Genomic DNA, 18275 nt, shown 5'->3' with positions numbered 1-18275 from the left:
AGTGAGGAGGACAGAGGGTTCATAAAGTCACACTGCCCGTGCAAAGGAGTGCACAGGCCACATACATCTATCGGCAGGGCAGGCAGCGTTTGGTATATGTTTATCCTGTGGGGCTCTCATCATTTGGTTCTCATCATCGTTCATGTGAAATTACAAATGGGTGGCGAGCATGTGATCAGACAATGAGGGGCAGTGTAACATTTCCATGGGGGCTGAATAGGTTTATGAGGATCTCCCCATTCACACCTCGCTCTTGATACTGGAAAGGATTTTAGTTCCCTAAATGAAGCGTTACATTTTGCCACACACCTGCTAACTTTCACCTTCCCTTTCACAGACCAGCAAAGCAACGTCTGTATTCATCGCAGACTGATATTGAATATTATTGCAAAAACATGTGTTCAAAGGCAGTGGCGTTCGATGCTATCTCGGGTTGTTATGGAGATCACAAAACATTGACACTGATACAACAGGATGCTGAAAACAAGCAATTTGTTTGAAATGAAAAGAAATAAAATCCGCAAGTGCTGGCACTCTGAGGGAAAGGCAGAAATCAGGGGTCTTCCCAGCAGGTCAGTCTCTGTAAAACCAAGCAGGCCAATGTTCCCAATCTGGCCCTTTATGGGTACCCTGGGCTCAGCCAAACACACTCCGATCCCTCACAGCTCCAATAGTGAGACTGCAGATCGGTTATTAATACAACATCAAGGCGCGATAAAAGCTGTGGAATAGTGGCAGTGGCATGTGGAATGCAGGCAGCGAGTGGCAGCAGCCTGATAATTGGATAATAAGAACCGTCAGATCTCCAGCTCCGGCCCTCAGTCCGCCTGTCGCTCGGGCTGTCCAGGATGGCACTGGTGGATTTGAAAAATCGGCAAGAAACGGATTCTCTTAATCCCTCTAAACAGAGGAGAAGGAAACCGAGTGTCTTCAGGCCGGAGCAGACAGCAAGGGCACGGTATTCCAGAAAGAAATTGCAGATTCTCATCTGCCGGCTCTCGGTGGAACTGTGCGAACGCTTTGCTTACTTTGGGATTGTGTGTAACATGATTCTGTTCTGCACTCTGAAACTGGGCTACAAGAACTACCAGGCTGCAATTGTCAACCTGTGCTTTGTTGGAGCAAGCACTCTGACTCCAGTCTTGGTGGGATGGTTTGCAGAGTCTTGCATGGGGAGAACCAAGGTGGTTTATATCAGTGCACTCCTTCACTTTATAGGTATGACTGGATGTGTCAGAATTTCCCATTGATTTATTGTGGCATATACATGTGTTATCTCGAAGTATATTTGTCGTTTCCTCCTTCAGTTCCTTGTGCACCACGCAATGATGGGATTGAATAGGGGTAGAGGGAATTTCAATGTGTTTAAAGTTAACAGCTAATAATATATTAGCAAATTGTTTCTTTTATTCATTCTGAAGATGTGGGCGTTTTGCTGGCAATGCCAGTATTTATTGCCCTTTCCTGGTTGTCCTTTGAGAAGGTGATGAGCCGCCTTCTTGAACCGCTGCAGTCCATGTGGTGAAGGTAATCCCACAGTGCTGTTGGAGAGGGAGTTTGGAGATTTTGACCCAGCGACGATGAAGGAACGGCGATATATTTCCAAGTCAGGATGGTGTGTGACTTGGAGGGGAACGTGAAGGTGGTAGTGTTCCCATGCGCCTGCTACCCTTGACCTTCTAGGTGGTAGAGGTCATGGGTTTGGGAGGAGACATATCTTCCTCTTAGACAGTCCCCTAGAGTCGAAGATGACTTGCTTCCATGTAAGTGTATATGTGTGTGCATGTGTGAGTATGTGAGTGTGTATGATAGTGTGTGCATGTGTGAGTATGAGTGTGTGCATGTGTGAGTATGTGAGTGTGCATGATAGTGTGTGCATGTGTGAGTATGTGAGTGTGCATGATAGTGTGTGCATGTGTGAGTGTGTGCATGTGTGAGTGTGTGAGTGTGTATGATAGTGAGTGTGTATGATAGTGTGTGCATGTGTGAGTATGTGAGAGTGTGTGCATGTGTGAGTATGTGAGTGTGCATGATAGTGTGTGCATGTGTGAGTGTGTGCATGTGAGTGTGTATGATAGTGTGTGCATGTGTGAGTATGTGAGTGTGTATGAGTGTGTGCATGTGTGAGTATGTGAGTGTGCATGATAGTGTGTGCATGTGTGAGTATGTGAGTGTGCATGATAGTGTGTGCATGTGTGAGTATGTGAGTGTGCATGAGTGTGTGCATGTGTGAGTATGTGAGTGTGCACGATAGTGTGTGCATGTGTGTGTGTGTGAGTGTGTGTCGGTGAGTTTGCTGAAATGCGTTCTAAGGTGATTGATGAGACCAATGCGGGATCTGTCACAGGCGGGGCAGATGGTGGTGGGAGGGACGGGTGGTTGAGGTGCTTGATTTGTCATACGCTCCTTCCGCTATTTGTACTTGGCTTCCGCGTGCTCCCGGTGAAGAGACTCGAAGTGTTAGGCGCCTTCTCGGATGCCTCTCCTCCACTTTGAGCGGCCAGGGATTCCCAAGAGTCGGTGGGGATGTTACATTTTTTCACGGTGACATATCATGTGGGTGTCCAACCACACTGGGTGCAATAGAATTCCAATCCAGTGAGAACCCCACTTTAAAAAAGCCAGTTAATCCACGGGTCTCTTGGGGACTTTCAGGAGTTACTTTGTAATGTTTTGATAATGTAAATGTTCCCACGCTTATGATATTACAAATTAGTGGTCCAAGCACCAACATGCAGAGTTCTGCTATCGCTGAGTTCAATGGCAGTATAACTTGAATCTGTAGCTTGAGCATCATGGTGTACACACCAGGAGCTGTGGAGAATCTCCACATTTAGTACTTTTGAAGTGAATTATATGGGGTTATTTTCTTTTAAGAATAAGCCTGAGGGTGAATGCACAGATCCTGTGCCCCCAGCTGGGAGCTGTGCCTGAAGGAAGTGTGGGTTGGAGAATCAGTACTACAGTGTACTGCACCATTCCGACCTGTGCTCCCTTCAAGTGCAGCTCCCTGCTGGGAGTGTGGGATCGGAAAATCTACTCTCCAATTTTCCAACAAAAGTGCCTGTATTACGAGCTTATACATGACTGTTTTTATCTAAACATTATCACCTATCAAGTGCACAGGTAATAGCTGGTAATAAATTGGGTGTTTTAAAAAAAATATTACTACTTTTATTATTCTGTACTTGTTTCCTTAAAATAGCTCGAGGAAATTGCTTCTATATAGATTTTAGATGAGTATTAGCAGGGGAAATGCACATTTCCATTCAAATCAGCTTCTCGTAAGAGGCCCGTGTTTGTTGTAAAATCCTACTTAGTCTTAATGGGAACCAGTTCAACTAGACTCAGAAATTGCACCAATAAATTAGTAGTGTCCCTGAAAAATTCAGATGGTTTGAAAACACGGTGATGTTTAACAGCAATGCAGCTAGCCCACAGAGGAAGACATTATGCCCAGATCACAGGTTGGGCTGATATGGCCATAACTGTCAGTCTCAATTGGAAACCGAGGACCACTACTGGGGGCAAAGGCAGTTCGAGGCCAAATGGCCAGAAGGCAACTTGGAAGGTGGTTGTGGAACGTGATTACAACTGACCTGCGTCTCCCGGGGCTTGGCATTGTGTGGATGCTGAAGGTCAAACCAAATAAACACCAAGGCTGAACCACATTGACCTCAGTTTCCACACCTTTGACTGGACAACACATTACATTAGCTGCGACTTGTGATATTTTGTAAGGCAAAAGGAGAGTGTGGTGTTGGAGTTTGATGTAAAAAATATAAGGTTAAGATTTTAATAACTAATCAATTAAAAAGATGTAACTACCTAAATTGGGTTATTTTTCTTTGCTAAACATACTTTAATTCTGTAAAGTCATGTTTACAGGGCAGTAAATTCCAAGTGAAATAAGGTTTGGCTACAGCTTTCACACTGCTGTATCTGGTTACGCTCTGACAAAATCAAGACCTCATTTTACAACAATTTATTTACGGGAATGGTAGCATCGTGATTACGTCACTGGACTAATAATCCAGAGGCCTGATCTGAAACGTGAGTTCAAATCCCACCACAGTGGCTGGGGAATTTAAATTCACTCAATTAAATAAATCTGGAATAAAAAGCTAGTATCAGTAATGGTGACCATGAAACTATCGGATTGTCGTGAAAACCCATCTGGTTCACTAATGTCCTTTAGGGAAGGAAATCTGTCGTCCTTACCTGGTCACGCAGCAATGTGGTTGACTCTTAACTGATCTCATGAAATAGCCTAGCAAGCCAGACAGTTGTAACAAACTGCTAGGAAAAACAATAATAAGAATTCCCTCCCTAACAGCACTCTGGGAGTACATACACCACATGGGACTGCAGCGGTTCAAGAAAGCTGCTCACCACAATTGCTCAAATGCAATTAGAGATGGGCATTAAATGTCGGACAGCAACGCCCACATCCCAGGAGTGAATTAAAAAAATATTTGGTGAAGTATCTTCACTGGGAAAGTAGATGTAAAGATGCTCGATTTTATCATGTTATGTAGCTGTTGCTGCCAGCACATAACAGGCTCAACACATGTGAAAGAACTTTAAATTATCATGATAATACTGTTTCTTTGAACGTCACAATGTTGATGAATGCTGCAAACATAGTTATATTTATGAGATTTGTTCATTGAAAATCTTTTTTGACAGATGCTATCTTTTAATTATCATGTAATTATTGATGATATTCGGTTATATTAATTCATATTTATGCAGAAAAAAATTATATAATGTTGGAAGTGCAGGATTTTGGTTAAGAAAGAATGAACTTGTGTTTATTTCGTACCTTTCATGTCCTCAGAACATCCAAAAATACTTCACAGCCAAATTAATTACATTTACAGTGTCGTCCCTATTGTAATGTGGAGAAACATGGCTGTCATATTGTGCACGGTAAGCTCCCACAAACAGCAATCAGATAAATTGATTGGATAATTCCATGGCGTGTCCAAACTCGGAGGCGTGATGCTCAACATAAATTGGGCCTCGGAGCTAGTTGTCTCACCCACCCAAGGCAGCTGGCCTGTGTGGCCACATCAACTTTGGGCCTACTTCCCTCGCTGGGAGCCGCCCTCAGGTAAGTCTCTGGGGTGGCAGGGAGGGCAGGAGCAGAGTGATCGCAACCCTCAGCAGCTCGCTCTACTGCTGGGAATCAGAACTATTATGAAATTCCTGCACCTCCAGACTCCACATTTGAAGTATCTTTTTTTTAAATCCACTGGTTGGCAGCCGCTGACAAGGCCTCAGTAAGCTCCTGAAAGCCTGACACCTGCGCTGCTCCCGAATTTCTCCACGGGGTCCCTAAACAATGGTTAGGCACCTCATTGACATTCACAAGGGGTCTATAAGTTGGCCTAGACGAGTGCCAGGGTGCCTAAAAAAAAAGTCCCCAACAAATTTAGCAGTCATCTGAATGTACGTCCAGATCGGCCGTGAGCCATCGCACTGCAAGATTCGTCATCAGGACGTAAAATGGGCCCAATGATGTTGAATTTCTCCCCCCCCAGTCTGTTTTTCTGATGTGGGTTCAGGGATAAATGTTAGCCAGGACACAAGGAAAACTCCCCCTACTCTCCTTTGAGTTGTTACAAGGAATCCTTTACATCAGTGGTGGGCAAAATGCGCCCCGCGGATCATGTCCAGCCCGCCAAGTCAGTCTATCCGGCCCATTGGATGGGACAGATATAGAACGCGAGCCGGAGCTCGAGCTGCACATTCGTCTATCCACTTTCACTTTTCATGGGTCAGAGACAGACCCGAACTGCAGCCAAGGAAAAAACATAGTAATACTTCATTCAAAGTAACAATTCACAAAAGTGATTCTCCCTGGCCTGATCTTAAAAAGATCCGTTACGTAATTCCGGGCCCTATGCCCTATACATTTTAGAGTGGAGTCATGGCTGCTCATCTCCACAAATCCTTTACTGAAGAAAGTGACCGGCGCTGCACCTTTCCTCTCCCAGTGTAGTCCTTTCCAGAGTACGGCGGCAGGGGAGTCCTCATCTGGCACCAATTGGGCCAGCATTAGTAATCTTTGCAAAGGGACATAAGGATGACTGAGGTGGGAAATTGATCCTGACACAGGCTCTAAAGAGGGTACAGTTCTATTTCACAGCACTGATTTATAGAGATCAGAAGATACTACAACATTTTCAACTTTTATCTTTGATTCATTTCTAAGCAGTATCGAGTACATAATGTGTATGCAAGATAGCATCTGACTACTATCTGAATTTATGTTTATGCAATGTTTATGTTTATGCAATGTTCCCTTTAATTCTTTTTGCGCGTGATCCCCTTAAATTTGCTGCGTTGCCGGCCATTATGCAGCCGCGCATGCGTAATATCTCTTCCTGCGGCTGGAGCTGGGGAGCGGCGTGCGTGGGACCGCGCGATTGGTGAAACATTGGTGGGCGGGTCTCAACAGCTCACCAAACTTGTTAAGTTGCCCTCCAGCCCAAATAATTGCCCACCCCTGCTTTATATCCATCTGATAGGGCAGACGGAGCCTAGGTTTGACATCCCATCCAACAGCACAGCGCTCCCTCTGTATTAGAATGTGTGTTCAAGTTGAGTTGAGACGTTGAAGTGAAGCCCTGTCTGTGTGTTTCGGATCGATGTCAAAGATCCCAATTGTAACATTGAGGAAGAGTAGGGAGTTCTCTCTCCGGTGCCCTGACCAACATTCCTCCCTCAATCAACACCACTGAAAACAGATTAACGGGATATTCATCTCATTTGCTGTTTACGGGGCCTTGTCATACACGAATTGGCTGCTGTGTTTGCCTGACGGCTCTTCAAAGGTAATTCGTCGTTTGCAAAGTGTTTTGGGGTGTCTTGAAGATGTGATGAGATGCGCTATAAGTTACATAAGGGATGATTATCTCTGTAAAGATGATGTTCTCTGTTTGATTTCCAAAGGTACTGTGATGCTGCCTGTTGTTGCATTCCCCTTTGAGGATTTCTACATTGATACGCACCACACCATTCACGCTCTTGCTAAAAAGGAGCAGACTGTGCTGTTTTACATTGGCCTCATGTCAGCATCTTTGGGATCAGGAGGAATCCGGGCCGTTGTCTGTCCATTCAGTGCCTATCGCCTGCAAGAGTATGGCCAAGGCGAACTGCTAACTTTCTTCAACTGGTTAGTGCTCTTCCTGGACATACTCACATGTTTTCCAATAATTTTGTATGATTTTCTGATGAAGATATGACAGTGTGACTTATTATTGTTGATATAAAAACAGAAAATGCTGGAAATCTCAGCAGACCAGGCAGCATCTGGGGAGAGAAACAGAGTTAACGTTTCAGGTCTGTAACCCTTCCTCAGAACTGAAACGGTTAACTCTGTTTCTCTCCAAAGATGCTGCCTGACCCGCTGAGATTTCCAGTATTCTCTGTTTTTATTTCAGATTCCAGCATCTGCAGTATTTTGCTTTTGTATTCATTTTGTTGATACTGCACGCTCCCTTATTTTGCTCGTCCTTCAGCTGTGGCTTGTGAAAACATATCTTTGATTTCACCTTCCTCATCCTATGGAATCACTGCAGTACTGTTGAAAGTGTCTATGGAAATAAAGAAAGACTTGCATTTATACAGTATCATTCACACCCTCAGGTTGTCCCAAAGCGCCTTACAGCCAATGAAATACTTTTGAAATGTAGTCACTGTTGTAATGTAAGAAACACAGCATCCAATTTGCGCAAAGCAAGCTCCCACAAACAGGCACAATGTGATAATGACCAGATAATCAGTTGTAGTGATGTTAGTTGAGGGATAAATATTGGCCGGGACACCGGGGAGAACTCACCTGCTCTTCTTCGAATAGTGCCATGGGATCTTTTGTGTCCACCTGAGAGGGCAGACATTTAACGTCTCATCTGAATGATAGCACTTCTGACAATGTAGCACTCCTTCAGTACTGCACTGGAGTGTCAGCCTAGATTTTGTGCTCAAGTCAATGAAGTGGGACTTGAAGCCACGATTTCTTGACTCGGAGGCGACACTCCATCTATCTTCTTTTTTTTTACAAATTTCATGCAAAAGATCAGATAAACACTTCACACACCATTAAGTATGAGACTGAATCCCTAGCTAGCAAGACCAAAAAAAAAGTGCTTCAAAGACTGGCAACTTTAGACAATGAACATCCAAATAAACATTGACTGTCTGACAAAGCTCTAAACACAACAAATCATGGCCAGACACGTATGTAGAACCCCTCGCACTGCTCTGAGCTCTATTCCAACAGAACTGCCATTACTAAGAACAGCATGAGAATACAGAATTTGAAATGCTGCCTCAGCATTACCTCAATGCATAATATTATTTTCCTAAAATATCAGGTGCAAAACAGTAAAACCTGCAACCAGCAGGAGTTGCCTCAGATTACGGTAAATTTACTCAGTCTAGAGGCCAGCATAACAAAAGATTGATTTCACGAAGGCATAGCTTTAAGAAAAATAAAGTATCAGCATCAACAAGCTGAACGCCTCAGTTTATGTTTCTATTATGTTAGTATATTTAATGCAAAACAAACAATATTTCATGCAAGGAACCAGCCTTTTACTGACATGGATACTGATCCAAAGGAATTCCTTTATGCCATATTTGTGTTTCTCTTCAAAACAAACTGGTCTTCATTTAAACTTCCTTCATCTCTCAATGGTATGGATCTCATTGATCCAAGGGGATCTCGTGCCCTTGATGCTGATGTGTTCAATGTGCATTTGCCTCATTTTTTAAGGAAAAAATTGCATTGTTCTGTGTTGTATAGATTATTCTTGAAGGTAAGTGGCTTAAGTAAAATTCATTACTGCGTGCAAAGTTTTGAATTATATGCAATATTGGGAATATTAATTTCTTGGTCATAGCTTTTTTTGTTTCTTTTAATAAATAAGAAAGTAAACAAAGAGAAACGAGAGGTCAATAATGAGAGGACACAGATTTAAGGTGATTGGCAAAAGAACCAGAGGTGACATGAGGGAAAACTTTTTTTAACGCAACGAGTGGTTAGGATTTGGAATGCACTACCTGATAGGGTGGTGGATACAGATTCAATGGAGCCTTCAAAAGGGAATTGGATAAATACTTGAAGGAGAAAAATTGCGGGGATATAAGGAAAGAGCGGGGGGAGTGGGACTAACTGGATTGTTCTTCGAAAGAGTCAGCGGAGACCTGATGGGCCGAATGGCCTCCTTCTGTGCTGTACTATTCTATGATTCTATGTTGAAGAAGCTTAGTAGCCCCAAAGAGGAGCTGTGTTTGTGTGTGTGTGTGCTTGTGTGAGTGTAAGTGTGTGTGTGTATATATGTGAGTATATCAGTGTGTCTGTGTATATGTGAGTGTAAGAGTGTGTGTGTGTGTATATATGAGTATATCAGTATGTCTGTGTATATGTGAGTGTGAGTGTGTGTGTGTGTATATATATGTGAGTATATCAGTGTGTCTGTGTATATGTGAGTGTATGAATGTGTGCGTATGTGAGTGTAACAATGTATTATAATATAGTTGATCTGCATTTATTGCTCACAGATAAAATAATTATACCTCTCTTCCTTTAACTATCCCTCTGCTTCTTTTCCATTTTTTAATGCTACTGTATCTTTCAGCTATTCACACTCTCTCTGACTCTCTCCCTCTTTCTCTCTCTCTATGGCGGTGTAATAATTTGGTCTGGTTTGATTTCATAGAATTATACAGCACAGATTTATGCTATGCTATTTATATAAAGTCAAGGTCATCTTAGAAAGGGTTAACGGCCAGAGATACATAAGTCATTTAGAATATTGCCTAGAATGGCTCCTGAGCCAGGCCAGCCCGACTCTTTACTATTTCATACTGTATTCGCTTCGAGGCGAAGCAGGGGAGGGGTGAGACTGTCAGAGAGGTGCAGCAACATAGATGATTGAGAGAGAAGGTGGGGCTGAGGCTCAGGTCGGAGGTGACTGGGGGGAGCGGATTGTAATCAGGAGGTTGGGGAATGAGAGAGAGAACACGGCAGTGGGATTAGTTTTGGATTGATCCAGCTAAGACATGATGGGCCAAATGGCCTCCTTCTGCGCTGTAAGCTCCAATGCTTCACCGCTAAGTAATATTAGTAGAATTTTAAGATCACCATGTAGATAAATTCAACCAAAATCTGCGGTCTTGTTTTGAACTCCAACTCCTGATCCATCTTCCCACAGGTTTCACTGGTTTGTGAACTTGAACTCTGCAGTTGTTTTTGTGAGTATCGCCTATATTCAACAGTCTATAGCCAAAAACCTGGGCTTCCTTATTCCTTTTACTTCCATACTGATGACTCTGCTCACCATTCACATGGTACAGAACAGACTTATATACCGACCCAAAACAGGTGAGAGGAACCAGTAATGAAATTACAACTGTTCGCAACTGTTTACCCACTTTGGCAATATTGTTCTTTTTTCTAATTGTATTACAATTAAACTGCCCCAAAATTGTTTTCATTAGACTTGAAACAATTTAGCGAATAGTTCAATTTTAATTAGATTTTTTTTCTGACCCCACTAACGTTGTACATCGAACACAATCTATATAGCGCTGTAACAGTAATGGTAATGCCTGCTGTTCTTACCTCATCCACAGGATGGCACTGCAACCACCAAAAAAAAACAACATTGCAGGCCGGCCTCCGCCAGAGGTGGTGCTGTAATCTCTCCCAGCCTGTTACAAACACAACTAATAGACATACCGGGTAATTGTGGTACATCTTCAAAGGCACAGGGCTTCCACCCGCTCAGAGATGTCCCCCTGAGCCCGGGGTCATTAACCTACAGGAGGCAGGTTCTGTAGCAGAGGCCCAAAGTTGCACTAGCCTAGGGGCTTAAAGTTGCTGCGCAGAGAGAGAATGAGGCAGATGGCTAATGGCGTGTGCAAAGTGTGATCATGTCCTGGCACACAGCTGTGCTCTGGGAGCTTTTCCACAGGCCCCTACCATCATAGAATTGTGTTTTTCATTCGTGCACAGGATGTGGGCGTCGCTGGCAAGGCCAGCATTTATTGCCCATCCCTAATTGCCCTTGAGAAAGAGGTGGTGAGCCACCTTCTTGAACTGCAGAGGGGAAATTAAGAGTCAACCACGTCACTGTGGGTCTGGAATCACATATCGGCCAGACCAGGTAAGGACGGCAGACTTCCTTCCCTGAACCAGATGGGGTTTTCCAACAATACGGTGGTTTCATGGCCACCATTACTGTTACTAGTTTTTTAATTCCAGATTTATTTAATTAACTGAATTACACAGCTACCGTGGTGGGATTTGAACTCACGTCTCTCGATTATTAGTGCAGGTCTCTGGATTTCTAGTCCAGTAACATAACCACTATGCCACCGTCCCCTAGAATCATACAGCACAGAAGGAAGCCATTTGGCCCATCGTGCCTGTGCCGGCTCTTTGAAAGAACTATGTAATTAGTTCCACTGCCCCAGCTCTTTCCCATAGTCCTAAAAATATTCCCTTTTAAAGTATTTATCCAATTCCCTTTTGAAAGTTATTATTGAATTTGCTTCTACCAATCTTTCAGGCGGTGAATTCCAGATCATAACTCGCTGCATAGAGAAATTTCTTCTTACCTCTCCACTGGTTCTTTTGGCAATTATCTTGAATCTGTGTCCTCTGGTTACAAACCTTTCCTGCAAACAGTTTCTTCATATTTACTTGATCAAAACCCTGTAACATCTTCTCTTCTTGACCCAATTGCCCTCCTCCACCAATATCGGAGTGCCGGATGTCGGGGCCTGACCGAGGGCTCCATGCTCGAGCATATGAAGTGTGCAAATTTGTATCACACACCCCGTCACATCTGGACATACAGCCCTAAGGGCCAGCCTGGTGAAAATGGAGGAGCAGCAAGCATTTGATGGTGCAAAAACCTCTCCCATCAAGCAGCTTTCCAGCATTGACTCGGCCTGCCTCAGATTAGGCAAAAAAAATCACCCATCCTCACTGATCTGTGTTGGCTCCCATTTCCCCAATTTCGCAAAATTAAAATTCTTTGTGTTTAAATCCCTCCATGACCTTGTCCCTCCCTTACCCTGTAACCTCCTCCAGCCTTGCAAGCCCAACCCCTGAGCTCCCAGTTCCCCTGATTCTGACCTCTTGTGCATCTTTCCCTCCCTTCGTCCCACCACTAGTGGCCACTCCTTTAGCTGGCCTGGGTCTTGCTCTCTGGAACTCTCCCTCTAAACCCTCAGCCTCTCCACCATATTCTACTCTTTTAAGGCGCTCCTTAAAACCCACCTCTTTGATCAAGCTTTTGGTCAGCCCTCCTAATCTCCCCTTCTTTGAACCAAGGGCCATTTTCCTTACACCTCTGCGCAGCGCCTTGGGACGATTAAAGGCGCTATGCAAACAGAAGTTGTTGAGACAGTAAGGTTAACCTTGTGCACCATAGTTCAGGGGATCTGAAGTTAGTTAGGGCCGGTAACAATTACCTGCAAACGGTGGCAATTAAAGTGAGTTCCGAAAGTCGCGGTTTGGTCACAAGAAGTCTAGCTATAAAATGCCCATAGTTCAGTCATTGTAGCTGTGAGCAGTCTGTCACAGTTGTCAAACAGGCTTTGTGAAGATTGAAGTTAGTCATTAACATAACTGATTCAGGTTCACTCAGTGCTGTCACTGAATGCAGTACAGGGAGTAATTTGATGGTATGTTGATAGTGATTCTTGCCGAGTCAGTGCTATTTGCAGCTCAGATAATGGATCTGATTTCAAATCGTTTCACTTATAGTAGCTCATATGAGTATCATTGCAAATTGGTATGCAGTAACTGAATTACCCGGCACAAGGACATTGTGCTTGGCATTTTAGGAGCAATGAGCTGGAAATAAACTGTGCCAAATGGCAATGCTGATAACCTCAAATTAATTATGTATTTGAAAAAATAAAGAAAGACTTGCATTTATATAGCACCTTTGATGACCACCGGACATCTCAAAGCGCTTTACAGCCAATGAAGTACTTTTTGGGAAACTCGCCAATTTGCGCACAGCAAGCTCCCGCAAACAGCAATGTGATAATGACCAGATAATCTGTTTTTTTTATTATGCTAATTGAAGGATATTTATTGGCCAGGACACCGGGGATAAGTACTTATTAGAAGTGTAGCAATGGCACAGTGTGAGGAAAAGAAATCAGAGGGCAAAATCAACCAGTTCTAGTCTCATGAACATGGGAACGCCATCACCTAGAAGTTCCCCTCCAAGTCACGCACCATCCTGACTTGGAAATATATCGCCGTTCCTTCTTTGTCGCTGGGTCAAAATCCTGAAACTCCCTACCGTACAGCACTGTGGGAGTACCTTCACCACACGGACTGCAGCGGTTCAAGAAGGTGGCTCACCACCACCTTCTCAAGTCCAATTAGGGATGGACAATAAATGCTGGCCTTGCCAGCGACGCCCACATCCTGAGAATGAATAAAATAAAATGAGGGCTAACAGCCATTGCCGAAGGGATGGGAGAAGACTGCCTCTCAACTGGAGGATGATGTGTAATCTGGGCAGAACCTAAATACAGAGACAAAACATTGAGGATCACTTTCTCTGTGGCTGGAGCTGAGAAGGTTAAGGGCTGACATGAGAGCTTCAAAATTATGAAGTGTTATGATAGGTTGTTTCCACTGATCAGTGAGAAGAAATGAGAGGGCAAAGATTTGATACAATCACAACAAAAATGAAAGGGAGTAAGTAAAACATTCTTCTACAAGTTGGTGATTAGAATGTGGTATTCTCTGTCACAAAGCATTGCTGAAGAAGAGTCCATAAATTCTTTTAAAGGAAATTAGATTGGTTCATGAAAAAGAGGAATGTTCAAGGGTCACTAATATCACCCAGATTTACCTCACAACCATCTCTTCTCAACCCCTCCACTGCCTTTGATTTGTCACCCTGCTTTTCCAACATCCAGTATTGAATGCGCAGAAAATTCCTCCAATTAAATATTGGGAAGTCCAAAGCCATTGTCTTCGGTTCCCGCCACAACTCCATTCCATAGCCATCGATTCCATCCCCCTCTCTCATCACTGTCTGAGGCTGAACCAGACTGTTCACAACCTCAACATCCTATTTGGATTCTGAGCTGAGGTTCCGAACCCCATTTCCTGCCCATCACTAAGACAAACTGCTTCCACCTCCATAACATCACCCATTTCTGCCCCTGTCTCAGCCCATCTGCCCTCATCCAAGTCTTTGTTATCTCTTCATTCGATTATTGCAGTGCTCTCCTGGCCAGCCTCTCATCTCCACCCTCGGTAAACTTGAGCTCATCCAAAACTCTGCTGCCCGTATCCTAACTCCCACCAAGTCCCGTTCATCCATCACCCCTGTGCCCAATGACCTACATTGGCTCCCGGTCCACCACTTCCTTGATTTTAAAATTCTCATCCTTGTATTCAGATCAATCCATCAATTAAGGTGTATCAAAAAGTTGCTACCAGCGGTTCAGGATGCACTGCCACCTTCTCAGGGCAACTAAGCCTGGGCAATATATGCCAGCCTTGCCAGCGACGCCCACATCCCGAGAATGAATAAATAAATATAATGAATCCATTGGAAACAATGACCTCAGACAGTTCCTGACAGACTTTAACAAATATGAACCCACATACTACAAATACCAGTGATTTCTAAATCCTTGGCCCAAATCTGCTGCACTTTGTATGTCCACCAAACACTCTGAAAATAAAATAAGACTCCTTTCCAGAAAGATGTCCACCTTGCTCATTGGCCGATCGTTCACAATGCAGTTGCTGTAAATTGGAAAGATTGAGAGGGGCTGGGTATTTCCCAGTGTCACTCTGAGCTTGAGATATTCCGAAGTGACCGGTGAGGTTCTGAGCACAAGTCTGAAAAAGTCTGAAGTCAGCAGTTACCGGGTGATTCCCCGAGAACAATACTTCCTCCGGTTCTCCCCATATTTCTCAGATAGGTTCTGGCTGCCACCAGCTGGAGCAGATGTGCAAATATCCAAACACAGTGTTTGAATTCAGGTACGAGTTCTCATTCTGCTTGAAATAAAATATTGAGGCTCCTTGGTGTTAAGGCACCAGCACATCAGCATGATGAGAGGAGGGTGGAGCCAGATGTAAATGGATATAGTTTCAAAAATAAGTAGACTCACGTCCCCTTCAAGACCATCTGTTAACAATCTGCACAAAAACTAACCAGATTCTTGAAATAGTTGATCCCTTTCCTTCTCTTCTTAGGCAGACCCTCGGAGTCGACAATGACTTGCTTCCACACTAATATGAGTTCTCAGGTGACTGATGAGACCAATGCCTGAAGTTCCAGGTCCCAAACTTCACTTTATAGGGTGGAAGATGCGTGTGCGTGAATTCTTTTAACGTGGGATGGCCGTTGCATACCAGCCACCACACAGGGTTGGCGGAACAAGGTCTTAGTCCAGTGGCAAGGGGATCCAAGACGTTTGGAGATCACGGTGTTCACATATCCCCCAAGAAATTCTGTACTTTACAGGAAAATGTATCCATGTACTGAAGGAACACTGCGCTGGGTAGAAAGGACAAATAATGAGAGACTACATTCTACAAGGGAATGAAAAAGAGTGAGAGACAGGAGGAGGTCTACCGTGTTATGAGATTATCATCATCATCATCATCATAGGCGGTCCCCCGTATCAAGAATGACTTGCTTCCACACCAAAAAAGGATGAGTTCACAGGTGTTTCAATGAAGGACCTAATATTCCAGGTCCCGAACGACATGTTGAAAGGCGGAAGATGCCTGTGTGTAGATTTTATTAATGTGGGGTGGCCATTGCACATCAGCCACCACACAGGCTTGACAGAGCAAGGCCTTGGTCCAGTGGCAAGGGTTATCCAAGATGACTGGAGACCAGCTCTGCTGCACGGACCTAGTGCACACACATATCGCAGTGTGGGTTGGCCCGTGCTGCCCCTGGGCCCTCGCCTCTTATGAAATAATAGATTGTAGTGATTTACAAAGTGTGTGAAATAGGATTATGTGCAACATGCATAAGTTTATAACCAGTCTTCAGCAAACTAGTTATTTCAGTCCTCATCACCCATTTTGTGACACTTGTAGATTAATTCAATTTGCCAATCTGAACTATATTGTATTTAATTAGGATTTAGTGAGAGAAATATTCCAATGTTTTGAGTTTTTGGTGCATTTCGCTATTGTGGGCACATAGGAAAAAAATAGAAAAAGGCGAGTTAGGAAGGACTGGGGGGAAAATTGGTCTCGAGGAAAATGCGATCAATCTTCGTGATATGGGAACAATATGATCATAGTGTGAAAGAACTGGATAAATATCTAGGACTCACAGTGACAAGTGTAAACTGAGAAATATCTTATCCATGGGACATGATGCTGCCTGTGTTGCCAGGCTTGGGGGAGGGAGTCCGGTTGTCAGAGCGTATAGATTGGTAGGCCCAAATAACGACCCGCATCATTTGCCGTATAATTGGGAGAAAAACTGCGGTCGGAGGCTGCCACCAAGCTCATGGTCTACAGGACTGTAGTAATACCTGCCCTCCTGTATGGCTCAGAGACATGGACCATGTACAATAGACACCTCAAGTCGCTGGAGAAATACCATCAACGATGTCTCCGCAAGATCCTACAAATCCCCTGGGAGGACTGACGCACTAACATTAGCATCCTTGACCAGGCCAACATCCCCAGCATTGAAGCACTGACCACACTTGATCAGCTCCGCTGGGCAGACTATATAGTTTGCATGTCAGACACGAGACCCCCAAAGCAAGTGTTCTATTTGGAACTCCTTCACGGCAAACGAGCCAAAGGTGGGCAGCAGAAATGTTACAAAGACACCCTCAAAGCCTCCCTGGTAAAGTGCAACATCCCCACTGACACCTGGGAGTTCCTGGCCAAAGACCGCCCCAAGGGGAGGAAGTGCATCTGGGAGGGCGCTGAGCACCTCGAGTCTCGTCGCCGAGAGCATGTAGAAATCAGGCACAGGCAGCGGAAAGAGCGTACGGCAAACCAGTCCCACCCTGCCTTACCCTCAACGACTATCTGTCCCACCTGTGACAGAGACTGTGGTTCTCATATTGGACAGTAGAGCCACCTAAGAACTCATGTCAAGAGTGGAAGCAAGTCTTCCTCGATTCCAAGGGACTGCCTATGATGATGATGTACAACTGGAGCATCATTTCCTCACTTGTTAAATACAACCCTTTTAGGATAAAGGCCAATTAGCCCTTTTGATTATGTTTATTACTGTACACTAGCTTTCAGTAATTTGTATACATCGATACCCAAATCCCTTTACTTCTCCACAGCTATTAGTCTCTCGCCATTAAGAAAATGTTGTCTTTCTTAGCTCCAAAGTGGATGACCACACATTTTTCCACATGGAACACCATTTTCCATAGTTTTGACTTAGTCTCCCTCCCTTTGTAACTTCCTGCTCCCATCCACACAGTTTACTGTGCTATCTACAATTTAGTGTTATTTGCAAACTTGGATATGCAACTCTCTCTTTCTTCATTAATATATATGATGGAAAGCAAAGGTCCCAGTATAGATCCCTAGGGAACACTACATCATGCCAATCAGAGTACAAACTCTTTATGCCTACTCTCTGTCTCCCAACTCCAAACCAATTACTAACCCACATCACAAGATTATTCCCAATTCCATGTGCTCTCATTTTTACTAATAATCTCTTGTGCAGAACATTATCAAATGCCTTCCGGAAGTCCATATAGACAATACCCATAAACATTCACTACAATACCACAACATGATCTGCCCTTCACAAATCCATGCGGACACTCTTCGATCAACTGATTCTTGTCCAAATGCTTAGGCACTCTGTCTCATGATAGATTCCAATAACGTTGCCATAATTGAAGTTTAACTGACAGGTCTGTCATTACCTGTTTCTCCCTCCCTTCTTAAATAATGAAGTAATATTTGCAATTTTTTATCCAAAGGCACAATTTCTGAATCTAGAGAGCTTTGGAAAATGATGACTGGTGCATCTACTATACCCTCAACTATTTATTTTAATACCCTGGAATGAGAACATTAGGTCCTGGAGACTGGTCTATCTTAATTTCCATTGTTTTCCCCATAACATTTTTTAAACTTATATTAATCCCCTTGCCTTATTTTAGGTTCCCTTGTACCATTGGTATTTTGTCCTCTTTCTCCACTGTGAAAACAGATACAAAGTACTCATTTCACAAGATTGCCATTTCCTTGT

At 43.8% G+C, this 18275-nt stretch overlaps 1 protein-coding gene across 1 annotated transcript in view; it reads left to right on the top strand.

Moving 5' to 3' along the window:
* The first annotated feature begins 848 nt into the window (after positions 1-848).
* slc15a5 (solute carrier family 15 member 5) overlaps positions 849-18275 on the top strand; it is a 39775-nt gene continuing 22348 nt past the window's right edge. Inside the window, exons 1-3 of the mRNA XM_070896669.1 lie at positions 849-1218; positions 6961-7183; positions 10227-10396. Of these exons, the coding sequence (XP_070752770.1) occupies positions 849-1218; positions 6961-7183; positions 10227-10396 (763 nt within the window). The remainder of the gene's footprint in view (positions 1219-6960; positions 7184-10226; positions 10397-18275) is intronic.

The sequence above is a fragment of the Pristiophorus japonicus genome, chromosome 13 (assembly GCF_044704955.1).
Source record: "Pristiophorus japonicus isolate sPriJap1 chromosome 13, sPriJap1.hap1, whole genome shotgun sequence".
NCBI lineage: Eukaryota > Metazoa > Chordata > Chondrichthyes > Pristiophoridae > Pristiophorus > Pristiophorus japonicus.
This window is presented reverse-complemented; position numbering and strand designations above follow the sequence as displayed.